The sequence below is a fragment of the Gorilla gorilla genome, chromosome 7 (genome assembly GCF_029281585.2).
Source record: "Gorilla gorilla gorilla isolate KB3781 chromosome 7, NHGRI_mGorGor1-v2.1_pri, whole genome shotgun sequence".
Lineage (NCBI taxonomy): Eukaryota > Metazoa > Chordata > Mammalia > Primates > Hominidae > Gorilla > Gorilla gorilla.
Window position 1 is genome coordinate 35,020,940 of NC_073231.2, and position 27,226 is coordinate 35,048,165.

A 27,226-nucleotide genomic window follows, 5' to 3' on the forward strand; every position below is an offset into this window, starting at 1 on the left:
CCACTGCCTGCTTTGAAAGATTTTATGTCGTTTCAAGATAGCAGGCCAGGTGTGATGGCACACGTCTGTCATCTCAAGAATTTGGCAGGGCCACTTGAGGCCAGGAGTTCAAGACCAGCCTGGGCAACATAACAAGATCCCGTCTCTACAAAATATTTTAAAAATTAGCTGGGTGTGGTGGTATGTTGACTGTAGTCCCAGCTACTCAGGAGGCTGAGGGAGGAGGATGGCTTGGGCTCAGGAGTTCAAGGTTGAAGTGAGCTATGACTGTGCCACTGCACTCCAGCCTAGATGACAGAGCAAGACCTGGTCTAGAAAAAATAAAGTTTTCATTTAATACACAACACAATAAATGAATGTTTTTGTTTAAAATGAAAAGTTTATTTGCTGAGTACACCAAATAGGATGCAAGCACTGTCATGACAAATATACAGAAATATGCAGATCAACATAAAACAGTAATTTAGTTTAAATGAAGGGAAATCTCTTTAAATGTTATGACAACATACTCCCAAGAAGAACCTTTTCTTCAGTTAAGTTAATTATACATTTCAATAAAATAAAGGATAATGGATTAGTGGAAGTTAGCTTGTGAATTTTTCTTAAAAATAAAACTCCAACTCTATTAATCCATGCCAGTTAAACACTATAACTAAAATTTCCAAATAAGCGCAAAAGGAGATGAAGCAGTTAGTTACCTTTTTTGCTTGAACAGTCCAGAGGAAAATGGTTACTATAAATACAGCAGGCAAACTGTCAGACTGACCTATCTAGAACATAGTGTACTAAATTTCAGTCTCAAATTGTGCTAAATGCTCATCATTAGTATGGCACATTTGGTCCATGATGTGGTTTAATGCCAAGACAGATCCCAATTTGTTACAGAAACACATAGATTACTGTTGCTTTCTGTTTTTAAATACATATATTTTAAAAAGCCAGGTATACTTCCACATACAAAGGCAGGTTTCCCAGGAGAAATTTATAGGAAGTAGTCTGGGGTGCGCCGTGTAACATGAGGCTCGCCACGACGAGGCGCTGGGTCAAATTGAAGGCTGTAAATGGCAAAAAAGGAAGCAAATAAAGGATCTGACTTTGCAAAGAAAACAAATAAATAAAGAACAAGACACTGTAGTAGAAACAGCAGTCCTGCTTTCCCACCATGACTACATCACTTACGGCTGGAATGGCCATGGGCAAATCACTGCAGATGCTCCCATTCCAACTAACTGCTTCATAGGGCTATGGTGAAAATTTAAGAAGACAGAATGTCTGGTTTGGTGCCTGGCATAACAATTTCTAAATATTATTATTATTTAAAAGCTTAAATAATTAAAGATTAAATAATATTAAGTTTAAATAAACAGTAACTGTTTAATATTATTTAATAATAATATCACTTTTTTTTTTTTTTTTTTTTTGAGGCAGAGTCTTGCTCTGTCGCCCAGGCTGGAGTGCACTGGCACGATCTCGGGTCATTGCAAGCTCCGCCTCCTGGGTTCATACCATTCTCCTGCCTCAGCCTCCTGAGCAGCTGGGACTACAGGAACCCACTACCATGCCCGGCTAATTTTTTGTATTTTTTTTTTTAGTAGAGACGGGGTTTCACCGTGTTAGCCAGGATGGTCTCATCTCCTGACCTCATGATCCACCCGCTTCGGCCTCCCAAAGTGCTGGGATTACAGGCGTGAGCCACTGCGCCAGGCCTAATATCACTATTTTCTTGAGTGTTTCTGGCTAGTGGATTTTTCCAATTATTTTTGTGCCTCTATTGAGACGATCATGTGTTTTTTAATCCCTTAATATTAATACGGTTTATTATATTGATTTTCATGTTTTGAACCAACCTAGCATTCCTGGGATAAGTCCCACTTGCTCATGGTGTATAATCTTTTTATATATTGCTAGATCCAGGTTGCTGGTACGTATGTTGAGAAATTTTATATCTGTATTCGTAACAAATGCTGGTCTGTGTTTTTCTGCCTTTGTCTACTTTTGGTATCAAGGATAATAGTGCAGGTATGACAGAATGAATGGAGTAGTCCTCCTCTTCTGTTTTTTTGGAAGTGTTTGTGAAGGATTGGCATTAACTCGTTTTTATTTTTGAGACAGGGTCTCACTCTGTTGCCCAAGCTGGAGTGCAGTGGTGTGATCATGGCTCACTGCAGCCTCAACCTCCCTGGGCTCAGGTGATCCTCCCACTTCAGCTTCCTGAGTAGCTGAGACTATAGGCTGAGCCACCACACCAGGTTAATTTTTGTATTCTTTGTAGACACAGGGTTTTACCATGTTACCCAGGCTGATCTTGAATCCTGGGCTCAATCTGCCTGCCTTGGCTTCCCAAAGTGCTAGGATTACTGGTTAGAGCCACCGCACCTGGCCAATTCCTTTCTTTAAACATTTGGTGGACTTCATCAGTGAAGCCAATTGGGCTTGGCCTTTTATTTGTGGGGAGTTTTAACTTTTTCACTCATTTATTTATATTCTTTTAAATTAAATAGGGACAAGGTCCTGCTATGTTGTCCAGGCTGGTCTCAAACTCCTAGTCTCAAGCAATCCTCTCAGCTTGGCCTCCCAAAGCTGGGATTTATAGGTGTGAGCCACCATGCTGGCTCAATATTTTCACATTTGAAAGGTCATTCAGATTTCATATTTCTTGAGTCAGTTTCAGTAGTTTCTTTTTAGGAATTAGTACATTTTATCAAAGTTACTGAATTTGCTGGCATATAGTTATTTATTATATTCCCTTATAATCCTTTTTATTTCAGTAAGGTCTCTAGTGATTTGGTAATGTGAGTCTTTACTCCTTTTTTTCTTGGCCAGTCTAGTTAAGGCTTTTCAAATCATTAACTTTGGGTTTTGTTGATTTTTCTCTAATGATTTTCTACTGTTTGTTTATTTCTACTCTAAACCTCGTTTCATAAGCTTATATCAGGTTTAGTTTACTCTGCTTTTTCTAGGTCCTCAAGTATAAAGATATGTTACTGATTTCAAATCTTCTTGTTTTTTTTTTGTTTTTTTCTTTCTGACACAGGGTCTTTGCTCTGTTGCCCAGGCTGTAGTGTACTGCTGTGATCATAGCTCATTGCAGCCTTGATCAACTGGGCTCAAGTGATCCTCCATCTCAGCCTCCCATACAGCTGAGACTATAGGTGCTTGGCACCATACCTGGCTAATTTTTAAATTTTTTTGTAGAGACGGGGTCTCCCTATGTTGCCCAGGCTGGCCTCAAGTGATCCTCCTACTTTGGCTTCCCAAAGTGTTGGGATTACTTGTGTGAGCCACAGCATCCAGCCATGTTAATGATTTCTAATTTCATTTCCTTGTGTTTGGAGAATATACTTTGTAACAATCTAATCTTCTTAAATTGCCTGAGGCATGTTTTACAGTCTAGCATATGACTATGTTTCATGTTTACTTGAGAGGAAAGTATTCTGCTGTTGTTGGGTGTTGTTTTATAGACATGAGGTATACAGTCAGTTTACAGTGTTGCTCAAGTCTTCTCCCGCCTTCATCTCCTGCCTAGTTGTTCTATCCAAGAGAAACAGTTTCTGTTGCTTAGTTTTTTCCTGTGTAGAGGTCACACTTCCTTGTTCTTTCCATGTCTTATAATCTGTGGTTGAAAAATTGGACATTATACATAAGATATTGCAGTAGCTCTGGAATTCATGTCCTTGGGGACTGATCTTGTCTTTTTGGTGGTTTATTATTTTTGTTTAGTGACTTAGCTGAACTAACTGTAAAGTCTACTTCCCCCATAGTGTGCAGCCCCTGTGGCCCTGCTCAGATGTTTTACTTTTTTTTTTTTTTTTGAGTTTCGCTTTTGTTGCCCAGGCTGGAGTGATCGCCGCCGCCTCCCAGGTTCAAGCGATTCTGCCTCAGCCTCCCGGGTAGCTGGGATTACAGGCATGCGCCACCACGCCCAACTAATTTTGTATTTTTAATAGAGACTGGGTTTCTCCATGTTGGTCAGGCTGGTCTTGAACTCCCGACCTCAGGTGATCCGCCCACCTCGGCCTCCCAAAGTGCTGGGATTACAGGCATGAGCCACCGTGCCTGACCGTTTTTACTTCTTTTAATCTTTCACAGCCTGGCTACTGAGGGGCTGTCTCTGGGTAGGCATAAGCCACTTACTGATCAAAGATTGTACTTAAGCCTCCTTGGCCAGTTAGATCTTAAAGCTCACCCTAATGGCCACCGGAAATGTTATGTGACTTGCAGATTGCTATCAAAGCTGAAGGAATTTATATTTTGGCTTCCCATTCAGCCAGGGACTAATAGTTGGATCTTCATTCTGCACTCAGTCCAGAGAGGGTATAACCTTGGGCATGCACATATTCTGCCAGACTGTCAGGGATGAGTGTGATTTTATTTTAAAGCCTGACTTCCTAGGAGGTGCTCCTGGATCAGAGTAACCGAATGTTCAGTCAATGATGAGAGGTTGTGTTTAAGCCTCACGTACCAGTGACGGTTACACCATTTGTTGATCAATCTACTCATCCGTTTCCTGGGGCTGCCGTAACAAATTACCGAACTGTATAGCTTATACAACAGGGATTTATCCTCTCAGAGTTCTGGAGGCTACAAGTCTGAAAGCAAGATGCTGGGAGGACCACGCTCTCTCTGAAGGCTCTCTCTGAAGGCTCTAGGAAAAATCCTTCCTAGCCTCTCTAGCTTCTGATGGCTCTGGCAATCCTTGGCTGGTAGATGCATCACTTGAATCTCTGGCTTCACACAGCATTCTCCCCTGTGTGTGTTTCTTTTCCTCTTACTAAAATCCCATTCGAATTGGATTTAGGCCCACCCTAATCCAGTACAATCTCATCTTTAATAATTATATCTGCAAAGATCCTATTTCCAAATAACATCACATTTTGAGGTTCTGGGTGGACATGAATTTTTTGGGGGGACATTATTCAACTCAATACAATCTATGTGTGGCTTGAAAATATTATATGAATACCCCATATCCTACTCTTGACTGCTCCTGAGTGGGTATGGCTAGTGCATGTGCACAGCCTTCTCGTCCCCCAGGGCTGACTGTGATCCCAGAAGGGCTCTTCTTGGCTTTTTCCCTGGTGCTATTTGTTGAACAACATGTTGCTCTGCTCTTTTGTATGTTGCTCCTAGTATCATGGGAGCTATTACAGCCCTCTTAATTGGTCTCCACCATGACATCCACTGCTTTCCACAAAGCACTCAGATTTGGAATTCTCCATCACCTAAGTAAGATAAGTCCTCTGAGGCAGAGCTGAGGAACTTCTGTGACCTGCCTTTCCTCCTGAGCAGAACTTCTGTGCCAGTGCAGGCTCAGTGATACCACCTGGTTTATAAGCAGGTGCTGGGGTAACAGCATTGGGAAACCCAGCATTCTCATCTGCCATGCATGCCTGGAGCAGAGCTTCTGCCCCAGGAGCTGGGGCAGGGAAGGGGGCCTCAGCCTGCTTGACTGTGTCTACCAGGAGTAGAGCTTTTGTAACTCCAGACTAGGAGAGGTGAGATATGCTGGCATCTGATCTCTGGGAGTGAACCCACAGCCCCAACCCTGGGAGCTGATGAAGAGGGGGAATCCCTTAGCCTCCTGACTATACCAACCCAGAGTAGAGCGCCTGTAGTCGTTTCTGTGAGAGGGATCTGGGAGGAGTTGGAGGGGGCAAGTCATAGCTCAAATGCCACAGACTACGGCTATTATTACTGAGATTTAGTAGGTTTTCTTGAATTAACTGTTTCTCCACCTGCTGTATGCCCTTAGGACAATTTCCAAAAGCTTTGAAAAATTATTTTTTAAAAATAATGTTCTCCAGCTAATGGTTGTCTTTGCTGGGGAGGGGCTTTGCTATACTCCTCATCCAATTTCAGAAACAGAAATCTTCTACTTCTATTTTTAACATTTAGAATTTTCCTTCTGAAAGTATATACAATTAAAATTTACAGTTACTCACAAGGAATATTTTAAAGTGTCATCTAATTCCATGATAGCAGCCTGGTTCCCACAACGATAACAGTAATTGGGTGCACTGAAAATGGTAACCACATTCCGATCATGACACCAATTGTATCCCTGCAGGATAAAAACAAATTATTTCATTATAATATTATGATTTTGACACAGACACATTTAAAAAAAGCTAAACTCAAAAACTACAGGTACTCTCTGTGGAAATGTAGTAGTCTATATTACTATATAAGGTTTCCATCTTTAATAGTTTGTGTACCTGTAAAGAATACTGTGCAATTCGTGGGCCTAGGATTCTGTTAAATGCAGCTCGCTAACTGTTGTTTTACCTTATCTATGCTTGAAATCTTGGCAAGGATGTGTACTGAATTTCTCCCACAATCATAATTAATTTCTCAATTCTCCCTCATGAATTATGCCAATTTTTTCTTTATATATTTTGAAGCTATTACTAGGTAAATACAAATTTAGAATACTTTCTTCCTAGAGAACTGGGCCAGTTTTCATCAATAATCTCTTTATTTCTAATAATACCTTTTATTAGAGCCTATCTCGTTCATATTATTAGCTATAGTATTATATATAGTGTGTATACATATATACATGCTAATTAATGTATGTACATATACACGTGTATATATGTGTATATATACGTGTGTATACATATATACATACACGTATATGTGTGTATACATATATATACATACACGTATGTGTGTATACATACATACACGTATATACGTGTATGTATATATGTATATGTGCGTGCATATATGTATATATACATGTGTATATATGTGTGTGTATATATACATACATTAGTGTATATATATATTTATACATATATATACACATACATTAGTGTATGTATATGTGTATATACACACACACACATCCTGTGTTGCCCAGGCTGGAGTGCAGTGGCGCGATTTAGACTCACTGCAACCTCCAACTCCTGGGTTCAAGCAATTCTCCTGCCTCAGCCCCCTGAGTAGTTGGGACTACAGGTGCGTGCCACCACACCAGGTTAATTTTTTGTATTTTAGTAGAGACAGGATCTCACCATGTTGCCCAGGCTGGTCTCGAACTCCTGAGCTCCAGCAATCCGCTTGCCTCAGCCTCCCAAAGTGCTGGGAATACAGGCACGAGCCACCGTGCCAGCTTATTAGCTATATTTTTGATATTTTGATTAACTACTTGATATACCAATATACCATTTTCCAACTCTTACCTCTAGTTTGTGGTGTCCTTTTTTTTTTCCTCATTTTTTTGAGACAAGGTCTCACCCTTTTGCCCAGGCTGGAGTGCAGCGGTACGATCATAGCTCACTGCAGCCTCAACCTCCTGGCCTCAAGTGACCCTCTCACCTCAGCCTCCTGAGTAGCTGGGACAAGAGACATATGCCACCATGCCCAGCTAACTTTTTGACTTTTTTTTTTTTATATAGAGATGAGGTCTCACTATGTTGCCCAGGCTGGTCTGAAACTCCAAGACTCAAGAGATCCTCCCACCTCGGCCTCCCAAAGTGCTGGGATTATAGGCATGAGCCACTTTGTCCAGCCAATCATTTATGTTTTAGGTACATCCCAAATAACAGCTAAATTTTGATTATTTATCCAATCTAAGAGTCTCTTTCAGGCTAAAATTTTAGTCTCTTTCTTATAATCACTGATATAATTAAATTTATTTTTACTATGTAAATTTGTGTTTTTTTATCATGCTCCCTTGTTTCTACTGGGCTGGTGAAGTTTTCTCTAACATCTTGAAGCCACTCCCTACTGGTCTGGAGGGATTATGTTGTTTATATTCCCTTAGTAGTTGTATAACAGTTAATATTATAGTGGAGAAATCTGGCAGACATCATCTTAACTAAGCAATTAAAGTTGCCACCACCAGCATTGAGACAAGCAGATTTTAGGACCACCTGATATAATGCACGGAGGAGGACACACCATCTTTCTATGGCATGACTGCCAAAAATGCATACATTGAATCCCTAACTGCAAGGAAAACATCAGTCAAACCCCAACTGAGGGATATTTCTGTAAGATAAAATGTTCCTACTCTTGCAAAATGTAAAGAATGTGGAAAACAATGAAAATCGGAGGATTTCCACATCAAAGTAGAATGAATACAACCTAATCTTTGGATTCGACTATGCACATACAGTATGCACAAAAAATTAAATTTTGCTATAAAAGACATTAGTGAGACAATTAGCAAAATTTGAATAAAGTGTTCATATTAAATAATAGTACTATATGAACACAAATTTCCCAACTGTGATAACTAAACGGTGGTTATGTGACAGTGTGTCCTTAATTTTACAAAATACACATAGAAAGTTGGTAGTAAAGGAGTATCTGTCTGCAACAGATATTCAAATGGTTCAGAAGAAAGTGTGAGGGGTGAAGAGGAAGAGAGACACAAAATGATAAAGCAAATATAGTAAAATATTTACAGTCAGGAATCTGAATGAAGCATACAGGGAATTTTGGGGTACTATTTTTGTAACTTTTTTCTAAGTCTCAATTTCAAAAATGAGTTATAATTCTGCTCTGGTCTACTAGTGCTTTCCCTACTTGCTAAAAGCAGCAAGTTTTTCCTCTTTTCACCTAGGTAATAAATGGTGAGGAATGTTTCTTAGTTAAGTCATAATGCCTTATTACAGAAGTATATACTAATCTGAAATAAAGATCATTCTGTCAGGAAAGTACATACCTCCATTACAAGCTGGTGGGCACGAGAAACCAGTGTGAGACCATTGGCATGGTTAAACGTTTCAGAAATGTCTTGTCCAAATGTGTAGCCAGCACCACGTGGTGAAATACCCCATCCACCACGATCATCTGGATCTGACCATAACAGATCACACATTGGGCCCTGGCCAAGAAAAATAAGTACATGTTACAAATTATTATCAGTCATACTTTATCATCCTCAAAATGTGGTTATATTTTCTTTTCCTTTCTTCTTCTTTTTAAAATTAAGTTTACCTCATGTGGAACTTCCTGTAAACGATCCAGGGCTCTTATATGATCCAGTGTGTCTATGGATGGAGAGAGGCCACCATGGAGGCAGAATATCTACGTATGAATTAACAAAAGAGAATGTATTTGTTTTACTAACTCCAAACAGTTAACAAAGAGTAAATAATGGTTAAAAGTGTCAGTCCAAATAGTGCCAACATTTAAACATATTTTGTCCATCATTTTTTCTTCTTTACCCCTTCTCTGGTCAATGGTATCCCCATCCTTGGGGACCCACCATTAAATTTCTTTTTTTTTTTTTCCCTCCCTCCCTCCCTTCCTTTTCTCTGGTCAATGGTATCCCCATCCTTGGTACCTACCATTAAATTTCTTTCTTTCTTTTTTTTCTCCCTTCCCCCTTCCCTCCTTTGTTTTCTTTCTGTAGAGATGGAGTCTTGCTGTGCTGCTGAGGATGGAGAGCAGTAGCTATTCACAGCCATGATCACTGCGCAACGCAGCCATGAACTCCTGGGCCCAAGCAATCCTCCTGCCTCAGCCTCCTGAGAAGCTAGGATTACAGGTGCATGCCACTGTACCCAGCTGTCATTACAGCTTCTGTTGGTTATTGCTGATATATACAATTTTTTGTTTCTCTTACAGCAAACACTCCGATTCCTGTTACTGGCTACAATAAATTTTCAGTTCCTTCATATTTTCTAAGTACATAATCAAGTCATTTGCAAAAATATTTTTGTTTTTTCTTCTCAATGTTTATACGTTTTAATTCTTTTTATTGCTTAGTGCATTGGCCAGGACTTCTAAAATAAAATGGAATAATACAAATGTTTCCTGTTTTGTTTTTTGTAAACTACCTAGTTTCAAGTCCATGCTCTAGGTATTCTGAATCAGAGAGAATAACATAAGTTTTAACAAGCATTTTCTTTCTGATTTTTTTTTTTTTTTTTTTTTTTTTTTTGGAGACGGAGTTTCGCTCTTGTTGCCCAGTGCAATGGCGTGATCTCGGCTCACCGCAACCTCCGCCTTCCGGGTTCAAGCAATTCTGCCTGAGCCTCCTGAGTAGCTGGGTTTACAGACATGTGCCATCATGCCTGGCTAATTTTGTATTTTTAGTAGAGACAGGGTTTCTCCATGTTGGCCAGGCTGGTCTTGAACTCCCAACCTCAGGTGATCCGCCCGCCTTGGCCTCCCAAAGTGCTGGGATTACAGGCATGAGCCACCTCACCCGGCCTGATGGGAAGGTTTCTAATGTTTAGCTGATAGTATAACCGGCGTTTCTTTATCCACTTAATATTATTATTTTATAAAATAACTGAGTTTTGAATCATAAATACAGGAATTTTTTTTCCAAATGACTTTGGTCTGATTTTATTTTTCTGTGCGTGCCACGTCTGGTTTGGCATTGAGGTTATACTAGGCATACGGTGTGAGTTTTGAACTCTCCTTCTTTTCCCAAGTTCTACAACACAGAAATTATATGTTCCTTAAAGGTTTGGTAGAATTAGTCTATAAAACTATTTACACCTGGTTGCTATTGGTAGTTTACTTATATTGGACAAATTTCTGCAAGCCAATTTTAATAACTGGTATTTTACTATAGTAAGCTTCATTCAGCTTTTCAAATTTAGTGCACTAAAGCTGCACCTGTTCTTGTGATACACGAGCTCCTGCATATTTATAATTATGCCTTATTTCATTCCTAGTGTTTTATGTGCCTTCCATCTTTTCTTCTAGATCAGTTTTGTTCACTATTATTTCTTTTCTAGTAACTTTTCAGAAAGAAAGGAAAGGAGGAGGAAGGGAAAAATATATAAAAGCTCTACTAACGCACCCATTTTAAAAACTAGATACTTCATTAAAACTGATAGGCTGTCTTTTAAAAATCATTCTGTCCAGCAATTTTATTATTAATGAAGACTATGTTGCTTCAAAACAATTAAAAACAACCGTAATTAAAATTTAACATCTTTTAAATTCACATTTTCTTTTAACAAGTCCAGGCAAAGTATCGTCCTTTCAAATTAATCACGGCAGTGTCCAAAATCATGGCTGAGAAAAAAGACTGTCAGGATTACACAGGGAAAGTTATAACCAAATTATATTCCCACAGGCAGTCTAAGAGAGAATTTATTACATTCTTGACAACTCTGGGCTTTCATAATTTAAGAATTATGGAGTTTTATTTTATGTTTTATATTTATTTATTTTATTTTTTGAGATGGAGTCTCAGTTTGTCACCCAAGCTGGAGTGCTGTGATACGATCTTGGCTCACTGCAACCTCTGTCTCTCTCAGGTTCAAGTGATTCTCCTGCCTCAGCCTCTCAAGTAGCTGGGACTGGGACTACAGGCATGCAATGCCATCCCCGGCTAATTTTTGTATTTTTAGTAGAGATGGGGTTTCACCATGTTGGCCAGGCTGGTCTCGAACTCCCTACCTCAGGTGATCCACCCACCTCAGCCTCCCAAAGTGCTGGGATTACAGGTAGGAGCCACCTTGCCTGACTTTTGTTTTATATTTAAATTTAAATCATTTCATGCTTACAGTGATTATCTCTAGAAATTGAAATAGGAAATTTGCATAATTTCTTCTTATACTTTTGAATGTTTCATGACATATCTGCACTACTTGTTACAGCAAATGCAGAAATAGCATTTGCTTCTATTTTCTTTTTTTGTTCTTTGAGATGGGGTTTTGCTGTTGCCCAGGCTGGAGCCCAGGCTGGATCATGGCTCACTGCAGCCTTAACTTCCTGGGCTGAAGAGATCCTCTCACCTCTAGCTTCCTGAGTAGCTAGACCACAAGCACGCGCCACTATGCCTAGCTAATTTTTAAATTTTTTTTTTTGTAGAGACACAGTCTTACTACATTGCCCAGGCTGGTCTTGAACCCCTGAACTCAAGCGGTCCTCTTGCCTTGGCCTCCCGAAGTACTAGCCACTGTGCCCAGCCAAGCATTCACTTCTCAAGGAAGGTGTAATACACAATATAACATTTGCAATTACCATGAAAATAGAAATGAAGTTATTCATGGTAACCAGCAGACACTGCATGTATATGCAGAGATAGTTTTAAATAACATCTTGCTTTGCTAGTACTATACATCAGTGTCTTAAACATTTATTTATAATGTTTATCGATATCTTAAAAAGCACAGCATATTCTTTGGTTAAAAGATTTACATACATATCTGAGAACAACAGAAAAATTTGCTGGTCCAAATGTATGTGAAACTTATCCACTTCCCTGCTTTGAAATTTTAAGTATAAGGGAAGGAGGAGGAAAAGGCCAAGGAGATGCAGAAACACAGGTCATATGAATCTAGACCCTAGCTTACCAATAGTCAATCTCTGCCTCCATTTACCTCCTCCCAAGATGTAAGCACACATATACATACCTGTCCATCTACTAAAGCTGTAAGTGGAAGATAATCAAAGAGATCTGTAAAATACTTCCAAACGTTGGCATTCCCATATTTTCGCAGACATTCATCATAAAAGCCATATACTTGGGTAATTTGTCGGCTTTCGTGATTTCCTCTCAATATTGTAATGCGTTCTGGATAACGCACCTGGAAGAAAAGGAGTAAAACCCATAGTAAAATCACGTTTTTACTAGTGTCATGTGAAGTACATCAGTCTCTGACCCATTTTTAAACACGGCGCTTTTAGCCACCAGTATATTAAATGTTAATTTCAGTTTCAAAATAAAAAACTTGCTTATTCATAACCAGGTCTTACTGGTTAACATTTGACGTGTTTATTATAATCAACCTTTTTCATCAGGTTTCGACAACCCTCATCAGAACCTTTAACTAATACTTATATTACTATAATAAACTTGTATCTGATACTTTGCTTCTATTATCTTCTTCATCATCAAATTATTACTACTTTCCTAAATCTTTCTAGAACACTATGACTTCTTACTGCTGAATGAGTAGTGAAAATCACAGGTTTGAAGCTGAGACAAACTCTACAGATTAACTTCTTCCCTTTTCAATTTTTATTTCCCACAGGAAGATTGGATTTGCCAATAATAACACAAAAACAGGACCTTGACAAAACTGGGCAAGATTTCAAATGTATTAATAGTTTCCTTTCTATTAAAAAACATAAGCGACTATTTAGTTAGGAATGTGTCTGATAAGAAATACGAAAAAGCACTGGATTCTGCAAATTAAGCAAAAAGCTGCAAGTATGTACTTCAATTCATACATATTTTACTAAGCATCCGTTATGTGTCTAATGTTAAGTTTGGTGCTATAAAGCCAGATGCCAGATCTACACAAGTACAGTCATGTGCTGGGCAGCGTTTTTGTTAACAGATTACATGTACGATGTTGGCTGGAGCAAGAGACTATACCATTACAGCCTTCGTGTGCAGTAGGCTATACCACCTAGGTTTGTGTAAGTTCCAAAGATGACAAAATCACCTAATGGCACACTTCTCAGAATGTATGCCTGCAGTTAAGTGACCCATAACTATGTAATATATGGCTTCTGCTATTGAGGGACTAACCTCACTAAGGAGATATGTAAAATAAGTAATAGAAGGCAATAAGCCACTTTTGCAGCATAAATAAGGGCTGGGAGAATAAGTTTCCTCATAGTAATTTAGAGCAGAAGGAATAAGGCTAAAATGGTTGAAGGTTACATGGAGGAAGTGAGACCTGAGCTGAGTCTTGGCAGAAAGATAAGAAATCAGGGACAGGATAACCTCGTGGGGGAAATCGACTACGGAAATAAAAGAGTCCAGAGCACTGAATAAGAAGAAACTTTGATTTGAGCCAGAGTTTATGCTACCAACCGCTGGCAGGCAAAAATTCAGACTAGACTATAGAAGGCCAGGCAAGGAGTTTGAATTTGATTCTATAGGCAACAGGCAATCAACAGGAAGTAACAATATAAAAGGGTTAAATAAGAGATTTCATCGGCCAGCGTATGCCAGGTGGATTTGGAGGGGATCAGATCTTGGAGGCAGAAATATTAGTTACTAAGCTATTGTAACAATCGAATTGTGAAGTGATAAACTGTGTGAAAATAGAAAGAGACAGGAACAACAGACTTTTCAAAGCAAGGATTTAAAAAGACTTGTCTATTGACTCAATATAACGGATAAGTGATGAAGTCAAATATGATTCCAAGACTTCAGCTATGGACTACTTGAGAGAATGATACATTTATCGGGAATACACAGAAGTTATCCTTTTCACCTCTCCTTTAAAAAGATGTAAAACCAACTATTATTTTAAGGGGCTATAAACTGAACAGACGATAAAACAGATGATATGCAATACTGTCATTCTTGCCTTCTGCCTGATTTAAATCTTGAAAAAAAAATTGAATTTCAATAATCATACCTTTAATGCTACAAGAAGAGTCACAGTCTCCACTGAATAATATCCTCTGTCTACATAGTCACCCATGAATAAGTAGTTTGTATCTGGTGATTTTCCACCAATTCTAAAGAGTTCCATAAGATCATGAAATTGACCATGCACATCTCCACAGACAGTAACAGGGCAACGAACCTCTTGCACATTTGATTCTTTTGTTAAAATTTCCTTTGCCTGTTAGAAAAGTGAAATCAACAATTACAAAGTTAAAACTATCATTTCTTATCTATTAAATTTGGGGAAAAAAACACTTGAAAAGTGCCTTATAAAAGCGTATGTGAAAACCAAACCACGAGATAACACTTCACTAGAAAGGCTATAATAAAAAAGACAGTTAATAAGTGTTGCAAACGTGGATAAATTTGAACCCTCATACACTGCTGGTGGAAATGCAAAATGGTACAGCTGCTGTGGAAAACTGTCTGGCAGTTCCTCCAAAGTTAAACCTAAAATTACCATGTAATCCAGCAGTTCCACTCCTAGGTATATACTCAAGAGAAATGAAATCCAGTTTATACATGTTCATGGCAGCATTATTAATAACAGCCAAAAAGTAGAAACCACCAGATATTGATCAACCGATGAATGGACATAACATATTCATACAATGGAATAGTCACTCAGCTATGAAGAAATGAAGTACTGATACATGCTACAACTTTGAAGACATTATGGTAAGTGCAAGAAGTCAGTCAGAAATGATCACATAATGTACAATTCCATTTACATGAAATGTCCAGAATAGGCAAATCTTCAAGGCAGAAGGTCTGTGTTTTAAAAAGAATAATCTTATTATTCACAAGTTTAAAAAGGTCAATGAAAGAAAAAAGTCACTAATTATGCAAATTCTTGTGTGAACAAATTCTTACACCAATTCATAGGCCAACCTTGAATTTCTTTATTCCAATTATTCTATATTTATAGAATTAAGTTAGAAAATACCATTAGGTGGCCCTGAAGTACAGAATTTATGCTTAAACACTGGCAAATGAAATGTTCTGACTAAATCGAAGTTCACTAATGGCTCATCGATCCGGCCTCTCTGCCTAATAGCAAAAGACCCCAGAATCAGGAAGAAAAATTTAAAAGCCTCTGAAGTAACAAAACAGACATCATAAAAATGTATCTAACCCACCAGAAGAGACTCTCAGGCCTTATTCTGGGCCTACTGTTATCTACAAAATTCCAACAAGCTATTTACCGAGTTTCCAGGTCCATGACAAATTAGAAACAGAAAACCACGAAAGGTAAGAGATGAGAACTGGGACTAATACAGAATGCAAACCGAGAGGAAGAAACAACCGGATGGCTAGCATAGCTAAAACACAGGGCAGCCTGGCGCGGTGGCTCATGCCTGTAATCCCAGCACTTTGGGAGGCCGAGGGGGGAGGATAGCTTGAATCCAGGAGTTTGAGACCAGGCTGGGCAACATAGTGAGACCTCTGGTCTCTATAAAAAATTTTAAAAATAGCTGGGCATGGTGGTGTGTGCCTATAGTCCCAGCTACTTAGAAGGGTGGGGTGGGGTGGGAAGACAGCTTGAGCTGGGGAGTTCAAGGCTGCAGTGAGCCATGGTCGCACCACTTTGCAGTTAACCCCGGGTGAGAGTGAGACAAAAGAAAAAAAAAGGCAACGACACAGCACAGTGAAAGTCAAACAGGGCCGGGCGCAGTGGCGCATGCCTGTAATCCCAGCACTTTGGGAGGCTGAGGCAGGTGGATCACGAGGTCAGGAGATTGAGACCATCCTGGCTAACACAGTGAAACCCCATCTCTACTAAAAATACAAAAAATTAGCCCAGCATGGTGGCGGGCGCCTGTAGCCCCAGCTACTCAGGAGGCTGAGGCAAGAGAATATGACACAAACCTGGGAGGCGGAGCTTGCAGTGAGCCAAGATCGTGCCACTGCACTCCACCCTGGGCGACAGAGCAAAACTCAGTCACAGAAAAAAAAAAAAAAAAAAAAAAAAAGTCAAACAGGATGAAGCTTTAAGTAAAAGCAGATGACAGCTTAGACTGGTGGGGGAGACAGCACAATTTTAGGGACAGACAGTTCTCTGCCTCTTCAGTGATTTGATAATCTGAAGAGTATTTAAAACATGGATTTTAAGTTTCACTGTATTTCCTGCTACTCTGCATTTTTGTCAACAGACTTTAACACTAGTTGAGGGATACTCAACCTGTAGCGATTTTCAAAACACACAATAGTTTGTACACACACTGTAGGAATCACAAAGTTACTCTAGCCCCAGATTACTTTATGCCAACTAGACGCACCCAGCCTAGACTCTTAATTTGAAGCAACTCTAAAGAGCAGGGACAATGCCAAGTTCTATTCCAACAGAAGTGTTCTCTCCAGTGTTCTAAATCATTTCTAAGGTATGATTCTGACTGCACCTCTAACCTCCCTTAATTTCTGCAAAATGCTCATGCTTGGTTCTCCAGCTTTTCTTTCGATTCTAGGCTACCATGTATTCTTCTACAAATGCCTTTTCTGCTTATAGCCTGGTAGGATTCCCAAGAGTTATGGACAATGTAGCCCATACTTTCTTCTCCTTGCCTGTAATTAATTAGAATGAGATTATATGCAATGAAGTCTTCCAGAAAACATGGGTTCTCTTCAGTTTTAATCTAATTGTGTAACCTTAAGGCCTTTATACCCTTCAGTTTCTTTTCCTGAGATCACAAATTAAACAATAATTTTACCAGAAGCCAAGTTTATTCCACAAAACAGCTCCCAATACACCACAAACATTCTGCACACCACATATTTTTTGCATATGAAGAACATGGCTGATGAGATTATATACAGAAACATAATGGTTGTCTAGGAGGTAGGAGGGCAGGGGACAGGAATGGTGGGCAGAGTGCATTTGCTTTCCTTGCTATCTTTCTGAGGTGCTTGCAAATTTTCTTTGAGACAGGGTCTCGCTCTGTTGCCCAGGCTGGAGTGCAGTGGTGTGAACATACCTCACTGCAGCCTCAAACTCCTGGGCTCAAGCAGTCCTCCCACTCAGCCTCCTGAAGTGCTGAGATTACAGGTCTGAGCCACCGTGACTGGCCAATGCTCGAAATTTTAAAAAACAAATTCTGTATTACTTTTTCAAACGGAAAAAACCTGGCTTCTTAAACTTCAAAACAAATTCCAGACGGCAGTAATTATAAAATATCCACACAATGGAATTTTATTCAGCCATAAAAAGGAATGAAGTCCAGATACATGCTACAGTATGGAGGAATCTTGGAAATATTATGCTAAAAGAGAGAAGCCAAACACACAAGACATAACCCTGGAAATTAAATTCAAATCAAAAGTACACGGAAGAACCGACTGTGGGAATGCTGACAATGCTGCTGTTGGAGAGACTCCAAATATGCAGCCAGGAACTTAGCAACATGCAGAAACTTAGTGACATAAAGAAGTGAAAATCCAAACTTATTGCATAAATGAGGAAAATTGTTTTGGAAGAAGTGATGCTAGCAAAAATCTCTTTCTGTATTTGTCAGGAAAGATCACTTTTACTTCGGCTCCTAAATAAATCAGACGAACAGTTCCTAGGACTTTATAGGTATATTTAAGATTATCTCTTGTATGTTACTAGCTTTTGTTTTTTTTTAAGACATGGTCTTAATCTTCTTGACAAATACAGGTATTTCATGACACTGAAAGCACAAAGGAGGCCGGGGGCAGTGGCTCACACCTGTAATCCCAGCACTTTTGGAGGCCGAGGCAGAAGGATCACTTGAGTCCAGGAGTTCAAGATCACCTTGGACAACATGAGGAGACCCTGCCTCTACAAAAAAATGAGAAAAAAAAGCCAGGTGTGGTCGCGTATTCCTGTAGTCTCAGCTACTCAGGAGACTGAGGTGTGAAGATGGCTTGAGTCCAGGAGTACAAGGCTGCAGTGAGCTATGATCATGTTACTGTACTCCAGCCTAGGCGACAGTAAGATCCTGCCTTTAAAAAAAAAAAAAAAGCAGCTTCCTGGACCTGCCCAAGACATAGTCAATCAGTCTCTGGAATGGAGTCAAGGAACATGAATTTCCTATTTCTTTCCCAAGTGATTCTCATGTGCGCTTAAAGTTTATGGAAAAGACGGACAATCAAGACTATACAAAAATGCTAAAACTTGCACAGTAAAAATTATACACACATATCACGAAGTAGAAAATAATACCTTAAACATTTTTGAATGGCTAACTTTTAATTTCAAAGAATTTATACAACCAAGAAAAGACAAAATACAATTTTTTTTTTTTTTTTTTTTTGAGACGGAGTCCTGCTCTGTCGTCCAGGCTGGAGTGCAGTGGCGCGATCTCCATCTCGGCTCACTGCAACCTCCGCCTCCTGGATTCAAGTGATTCTCCTGCCTTAGCCTCCTGAGTAGCTGGGATTACAGGTGCGTGCCACCACACCCGGTTAATTTCTGTATTTTTAGTAGAGATGGGGTTTCACCACGTTGGCCAGACTGGTCTCAAACCCCTGACCTCGTGATCCGGCCGCCTCGGCCTCCTAAAGTGCTGAGATTACAGGCATAAGCCACTGTGCCCAGCTGACAAAATACAAACTTAAAACAAAAAAAGAATATGCCAACTCAACTGGAAAAATCCCTCACATTGCACACACTCCACAATTCTGATAATCTAGCCTTGTTTTCTTCATGTATTTTGGTATTGCCATTTATTATTATTAAGGTTCTCGTCCCTCAGAATTTGCTATGGAATAAAAATCTGTATAGTGAAGAATTAACCTCATCCGAGGAGAGGTCTGGCCTTTGCCCCTGGAATTTCCTGCTTGGTAAAGAGTATCTCTGCCTGGGGGCTCTGACCTGCGGACCATTAACAATGTGACTCACGATGCGGACTTTGGGTGATCCCATTATCAGTTTGGTCTCTGGAGGACTGGACACTACAGATGTCAGCCCCTCTTGTACTCTGCCCTTATGAGTCTTTTCCCTTGGCTTACTTTAAATTGTATTCATTCCCTGTAATAAACCATAATCATCAGTGTAACAGCTTTAAGTGAGTTCTGTGAGTCATTCCTGTGAATCACTGAACCTAAGAGTGGTTTTCGGAACCCACTGAACTAGTAATTGGTGCCAAAACTGAGGCAGTCCTGGGGAGTGTTCCCTGTAATTTATAGTTCACTAAACTTTATTTTTTGTCTGCTGTTCTGAAGGTACATCATGACTAAACTTTTGAAGATGGTGTCAGAGGTGAGAACAGTGTTAGGGACTGTGCCTTCTAACTCTCGCAAAATCCTTTTTAATTACAAAAGTAAACCACATTATAAAGAATTTGGAAGGTTTTCTATGACCACCCTATTAAAAAAAAAAGAGTCTCTTGAATTCAAGCCCATCACTGTCCCCATCTTCTGCTTTTTCTTGCCAGCAAGAATCAATGCCTGGTGTTCATTAATCGTGTCCCCTCTTCACAGCTGAATCTCTAGGACTTTGAACAGTCTGGTACATAGTGGTTCAACTAAAATCTGTTGAATGTACGGGATAACTACACAGTGGCAGCATCCTGTCAACCAATCCTCTCCTTTCTTCTTCACTGCCCACAGGAACAAGCGCCTCTTTTGCTACTCAAGCCAAGTCGAGAATACACTGAACCAATTCTGAGCTCTCATCATCCAGGACATAAATATCATGCGGAACTCTTTTAAACGAAGATGAAAATTATTTCCCTCTCTATAAGATGGGATTTTGAGCTGGGCGTGGTGGCTCACGCCTGCAATCCCAGCACTTTGGGAGGCTGAGGCAGGCAGGTCACAAGGTCAGGAGATCCGAGACCATCCTGGCTCACATGGTGAAACTCCATCTCTATTAAAAATACAAAAAATTAGCCGGGAGTGGTGGCGGGCGCCTGTAGTCCCAGTTACTCGGGAGGCTGGGGCAGGAGAATGGCAGGAACCCGGGAGGCGGAGCTTGCAGTGAACCGAGATGGCACTACTGCACTCCAGCCTGGATGACAGAGAGAGAGACTCCATCACAAAAAAACAAAAAGAGATTTTGAGCAAAATTAAACTACAGCCTACACACTGTATCCTGCATATTAAAAAAATCCAATTATGCTAAAAAGTTAATTCAAATAAGCTTTTTTCTAAGATTGAATAGGTGAGAACACTTAAATTCACCACTGTATCCCAGTCTCAACATAAAAACGATTGTCTTTGTATAAAATATTCACTTAATAGATCTCCAATGGAGTCTTGCACATTTTTGGTGTAACATGATGCTATTATAACGCAAGTCAGGAATCTCAGGTTGTACCTCAGGATTGTCTTTTAATTCATTTGATCACAAAAGTATCTCAGTCAAAAAACAGTTTACAAGGAATGATGATAAATATTTCTAAATTACAAAGGACACAACAGCAAACCAGTTCTAAGCTTGAGTGCTTGAGCTCTCCCATTCTCTGGAAAGGAAACGGAATCTGTAATACACAGAACTCCTTCCCAGGGTTAATATGATTTTTTTTTTTTTTTTTTGAGATGGAGTCTCCCTCTGTCACCCAGGCTGGAATGCAGTGGCGTGATCTCGGCTCACTGCAAGCTCTGCCTCCTGGGTTCACGCCATCCTCCTGCCTCAGCCTCCCGAGTAGCTGGGCCTACAGGCGCCTGCCACCACGCCTGGCTAATTTTTTTTTTTTTGTATTTTTAGTGGAGACGGGGTTTCACCATGTTAGCCAGGATGGTCTGGATCTCCTGACCTCGTGATCCGCCTGCCTCGGCCTCCCAAAGTGCTGGGATTACAGGCGCGAACCACCACGCCCGGCCGTTAATATGATTATTAATGAAATTTAGAGTTGAAAAGTAACGTACAGGAACTATTAGATCACATTTGGTCATTAAGGAAGAAAAGATGTCTTCATACAAGTTTCTTTAAACAATCTGGATTAGGTTTACATTTCATTACATTTACTTGAAGGAAATCAGTTCAAAACAATAAAAAATTTCTATTTAACACAGACTCAGATTTCTCATATAGATTACTTCTGTAATTTTAATATCATTCTTCTTAGAAAAAACTACATTCAGAAAACAATCTAGGAAAATAAATTAAGCATTAATTCCATCTTCAATTTCTGGCATTTTCGTTTCCTTTTACCAAGGAAGGGCTTCATTCACCAAGTCTTTTATAACATTCGTACTGAAGAGAAAAGACTGTGAAGAAAAAATTTCTGCAAGATCTTCAAATAAGAATAAAAGGCACACACGGCAATAAAAGCAGGCAATGAAAAGAAATTTTACATTGCAAATACCTTCACTTTATCTACTTAGGTAAATATCTTATGGCAAGGGTATATTATTGTTAAAGGGCAGTATTAAGTATTAAATATATTTACCTAGTCATATATATTTGACACGTCATATATAAAGTAGAGAAATGTAACAAAGTCCACTTTCCCGCCATTAGCAATAGTTCATGCTAGTCTAGTTTGGTTTAATTTCTTTACCTGTCCACTAAGAGGCTGGCTTAGCAAGGAAAACAATGATTTGTTCAGTCACTAGAATTGGGTCTTGACCCTCTATTTCACTGTAATCATGCCATTCTTCGTTATAGTAAGAAAGGAGCTATTTTATCACTGCATTTTAGATTTTATCAATGGACCACCAAAGCTGGCACTAATTTTTGTTTGAGGGAAATTAAAAATGGAAGTACCAGTTAGGCATTTTGCCTGTCAAGACCACTGTTTTTATTTTTTAAGCTGTAATCAATCACAGAAAGTAATCTAAAAAAATTTTCTCAATTCACAAAAATCACTCATTTTTACCAGAATCTAATCTTCATTAAGATGGTTTTGGGTATTCAGGAACAAGCATACTATTTCACATTAGGAATGAAGTCATATCCTAAAGTTATTTCTGCTTATTTCAAGGCTAACGCCAGGACTTAGAAACATTTCCATCAGTTCAATATAAAATGTACATATTTATACTTCCACACAAGCCTCGACATTTTTCTCAATAGGTACTTTATAATCATCAGAATAAAGATCTGCCAGCACACACATTGGCTGAATTTCCCTCCCCACCTAAAGAATCATCACCAAGGTTCTTCAGTTATAAAATTTAACAGGTCAAAGAGCTTAAAATTTTTACTCTTTCTGAGACAACAGTTAAATATAGTTCTAGTCACAGAGTGTCCTAAGCAGTGCCAGCCTGGCTCTCTAGGCACACAATCTTCTAAAATAACTGCATACTGCTGATGCAGGAATGAATCACAGAAGCAATTTCTCTGCACACACAAGAGGAGTCAAATTCACAATTAGCTTCAAAAGCTGGATTGCTAATTTAAGCTAGTGTTAAGAGCTAGTCTTCTCAGAAGACATGCCTTGCTATTTTATGCAAACAATTTTTCACTAGGCAGAAATTAACCTTGGAAGCCAGACACACCATACCATTCATACTCTTTATTTTTTGTAGTCATTCACCCACTGGCACTAGGATAGATTTTATTTTTGCAACTACCTCAAAATAGGCCTTTACTAGTACTACTCTGGTCTTGATTTCAGTGGACTCCTTCAGCTTTCTTTTTTTGGAGACGGAGTCTCACTCTGTCGCCCAGACTGGAATGCAGTGGCGATCTCGGCTCACTGCAACTTCCGCCTCCTGGGTTCAAGCAATTCTCCTGCCTCAGCCTCCCGAGTAGCTGGGACTACAGGCACACACCGCCACGCCCAGCTAATTTTTTGTATTTTAGTAGAGATAGGGTTTTACCATGTTGCCCAGGCTGGTCTCGAACTCCTGAGCTCAGACAATCCGCCCACCTCGACCTCCCAAAGTGCTAGGATTACAGGGGCGAGCCACCATGCCCAGCCGACTCCTTCAGTTTTTAGGCAATCTGAACTAGAATAGAAATTTAAGGAAAAACTACCATCATACGATGTAATTTCCTATAGAATAGTATTTCCAATAGAATAAAAAATGGTATTTTTAAAAAACCCAAAAATTGAATCACAAGGATTAAAGATAGTTTATATAATTAGGTTTGACTCTTTATTTTTCTCATATTTTCTTTCTGCATGCCTGCTACTCTTGCCCTAGAAAGGTAGGGCAAGTATTAAGTAGACCAAGTCAGGAGTAAAGATACTTCGCACAACTGCTATTAATTCCAGTACTGTGTGGTTCACATAACAGGCACCACTACTTTTCAGGGTTCTATAGCCACTATATAAAAAAAACTCCTTTGAAGTACATTTACCAAAGAAAAGGCATATTGGCACATCTATTTATTTTGCATTTCTTACAAAAGAAAATGGGTGACACTTATGATTAAAACTTTCAGCCTTCCTTTATTTAACATTCACTGAGTGCTTACTTCTCATTAGGACTTTACATGGACAGCTTTTTTTTTTTTTTTTTTTTTTTTTGAGAAAACTGCACTCTGTCACCCAGGCTGGAGTGCAGCGGCATGATCACTGCTCACTGTAACCTCTGCCTCCTAGGGATTCTTGTGTCTCAGCCTCCCAAGTAGCTGGGAGTGCAACACTACGCCCAGCTAATTTTTTTTTTTTTTTTTTTTTTAGTAGAGGCAGGGTTTTGCCATGTTGGCCAGGCTGGTCTTGAACTCCTGGCCTCAAGTGATCTACCTGCATCGGCCTCCCAAAACGCTGGGATTACAGGCATGAGCCACTGTGCCCGGCCAATGAATATATATCTTAGCACTCACAACCAACCCGGGAGGATTGGTACATATTATCTCTGTCATAAGCAATCAGAGGTGCAGAAAGACTGACAGCTAGCAAGCTGTGAAGCAGGACTGGAACTCAGACAGGATGAACGCTACACTTGTTATGTATCAACAAGGAGGATGGGGTAGGGATATAAAACGGAACTAGAAACTGAGGTCAGAAAACATATATATGCATATATACTCATACACACACAAACCACAAAGCTAGGTCATAGCTGCCAGAAGAGGGCTGCAAAACTAAGCACGGCTCAAAAAGAGTAGAGAGAAATGAGTATTGTCACACTTTTCCAACCCATTGGCAACTCCATCAATGGGGGTAGAGAACAAAGATGAATGAACTTCACTAACAAATTCATGTTTTGTGGGTAAGTACAAATATTCAAAGAAAAAAAAATGGGCTAGGAGTGGTGGCTCACTCCTGCAATCCCTGCACTTTGGGAGGCCAAGGTGGGAGGATCATTTGAGCCCGACAGTTCGAGACCAGCCTGGGCAACACGGTGAGACCCCTTAAAAAAAATAGAAAAATTATCCCGGTGTGGTGACACATGCCTGTGGTCCCAGCTACTTGAGAGGCTGAAGTGGGAGGGTCCCTTGTGCCCCAGAAGTCGAGGTTGCAGTGAGCGGTGATTGCCCCACTGCACTCCAGCCTGACTGACACACCAAGACTGCGTCCCCCCCATAAAAAAGGCTAGTAAGATACAAGAGATAATCTTAAATATACCTGTGAAGTCCTAGGAACTGTTAGTCTGATTTATTTAGGAGCCGAAGTAAAAATAATCTCTCTTGACAAATACAGAAAGCTTCCTCAAGTGATCGTTGACACTCCGGTGTGATTATTTCAAAGTACAGCAGTGGTACAATATTCTTCTCTAGAAGTTCATCTTAAAATTATTAGAAAGTCAATAGGGGCTGTGCACGAGGCTCGCGCCTGTAATCCCAGCACTTTGGAAGGCTGAGGGATCACTTCAGGCCAGGAGTTCTAGACCAGCCTGGCCAGCATGGCAAAACCCCATCTCTACTAAAAATACAAAAATTAGCAGTGCATGGCTGCATGCACCTGTAATCCCAGTTACTCGGGAGGCTGAGGCAGGAGGATCCCTCGAACCCCGGAGGTAGAGGTTGCAGTGAACAGAGACGGCACCACTGCGCTCCAGTCTGGGCGACAGACTGAGCCTCTGTCTCAAAACAAAAATAAAACAAAAAAAGAAACTCAATGGGAAAAACTGATTCAACTAACACTTTGCCCATAACTTCGTCTGTATTCTGATGCTCATAGTCAGGTTAACTGACTCAGCTCATTTCAAACCTGTACATTTCACTTCGCATTAGAGCTGGAGAGAGATGTTTAAGGCATAAATTTTAAGACTCATGAAATTACAGGTTATCACAATAAAAATGTCAACTGAAGCCACAAGTAAGCACTTTGTTTCAGAAAGAGAAAAATACCACTTGCTTGGCACTTCTATTTACAAAAATAAATCCTCCTGTGTTAACAAATAGTTACTTAATACACAAAGGCCCCGGCCAACATTACACCCGTTAAAAATATTATTGTAACTTAACACCATCTATTAGTGCTCCTTTTCTAAGTAAATTTCATGATCTTAAGAGTACCCTAAAATCAGACTAACAAAATCTTTCCTTCTCCAGTGCACTTCTGCCACATCATGACTTCTAAACATTACGGTCAAGAAAATTTTATAGATTACGTTTTAAAATAACATCGTTACTTCTTCATGCACTTCAAGTGAGAATTTTTAACCTAAAAATACATGAAAATTATTTAGTCCACCTTGTAAAGGATGAATGTGGACAACTCTAGACTTTAAAGATGGAGAGATCGAAATAATTTCAGGGGTTAAGAAAACAATGGATACAGAATTTACAAAGTGAAGATCACATACTCACGATGTACAAGAACGAATTGATCACCCGCATGTTTTATTATTCTTTGGGAAAAAACTTTATATATATTAAAAACAAAAATAACTTTCTGCAAAGTGCTATCGTGCATGAAAACACACATCCCACTTATCATTTCCAGCAAACACTGTTCCCAAACTTAAGATCAGCTCTCGTTTCTGAAAATCAACACTTTACTTCCAAGAGCCACTCAACACAAAGACCAGTCACCATCTGTTTCCACCAAAGTCAACCTCTATTTTAAAAATCACAGTTGGCCATCACGCCTACCTCCCCGCAAACAAACGCTTGACACATTCAAGAATCAGTGATTTTTTTTTTTTTTTTTTTGCTGTCGCCCAGGCTGGAGTGCAGTGGCGCGATCTCGACTCACTGCAACTAGCCTCCACCTCCTGGGCTCAAGCGATCCTCCCGCCTCAGCCTCCCGAATAGCTGGGATTACAGGCACCCGCCGTCACACCCTGCTAATTAAAATTTTTTTTTTTTTTTTTTTTTTGTGGAGACGGGGCCTCACTATGTTGCCCAGGCTGGTCTCTAACTCCTGGGCTCAAGCAATCCTCCCGCTTCAGCCTCCCGAGTAGCTGTGGCCACAGGCGTGAGCCACCACGCCCGGCTTGAGTTAGTGATTTCTGAGGTGCCCCGTTCACCTGACAAAAATTCTGCATTTATTAACAAGTTCATTAATATGCACGACATTCTAGTTAATTTTAGTTGCATTTTCAGAAACTGGTCTGAAAATGGTCCTTTTCGGACGCCGCTCTCGCTAGTCCACTCGGGAAATGCTAGAGTGGCAGGAACTCCCCAGTGGAGCGCAGGCGACCCCGACCAACCTCCGGCTTGGCTCAGGGGGCTACGTTTCCCCGCCCGTCCGCACCCGAGCCCCCCACGCCCGGGATCTGCGCAGCCGGCCGGGGGCGTGAGGCGGAGGCGGAGAGGGCAGGCGAGGGCAGCCCAACGCCCCGGGCCCTGAACCGATGGGCCTGCCGCCTGGGTGGACGCCGGAGCCGGACCCACAGCCCCACAGGCCCCCGTTGGGCCGCACCGGGCCAGGGACGGACGGGACCGGGGCGGGGAGGAAAGCGGCGGCCCGTCCCAGCCCCGCGCTCCCGCACCCGCCCCCGCGGCGCCCTCACCTTCTCGCACAGCGTCCGCACTTGGTTCTCGTTCAGCTGCTTACACTCGTTCAGCTGCTCGACCCACTGGTCCAGCTCCTTGGTGAACGCCTTGTCGTCCATGGCGGCCCGATCCCGATGCGGATCCCGAGC

The 27,226-nt window shown here is 40.4% G+C and overlaps 1 protein-coding gene across 1 annotated transcript; it reads right to left on the reverse strand.

Annotated features, from left to right (window-relative positions):
- Positions 1-359: 359 nt before the first annotated feature.
- Positions 360-27,226, reverse strand: PPP2CB (protein phosphatase 2 catalytic subunit beta). Its single transcript, XM_004046858.5, has 7 exons — positions 27,095-27,226; positions 14,304-14,513; positions 12,339-12,512; positions 8,953-9,042; positions 8,678-8,839; positions 5,943-6,061; positions 360-1,055 (listed from the first exon to the last, which is right to left on the reverse strand). The coding sequence occupies exons 1-7, from the start codon at positions 27,194-27,196 to the stop codon at positions 983-985; spliced, it is 930 nt and encodes a 309-aa protein (XP_004046906.1). The 5' UTR covers positions 27,197-27,226; the 3' UTR covers positions 360-982.

Bases quoted from the DNA above. Each gene is read 5' to 3' on its own strand.
- PPP2CB (XM_004046858.5), bottom strand. From the start codon at position 27,196: ATGGACGACAAGGCGTTCACCAAGGAGCTGGACCAGTGGGTCGAGCAG. The intron at 14,514-27,094 runs GTGAGGGCGCCG...CTTTTCTAACAG, and splicing joins TGCGGACGCTGTGCGAGAAG to GCAAAGGAAATTTTAACAAA. The intron at 9,043-12,338 runs GTATGTATATGT...ATTCATACGTAG, and splicing joins CAGCTTTAGTAGATGGACAG to ATATTCTGCCTCCATGGTGG.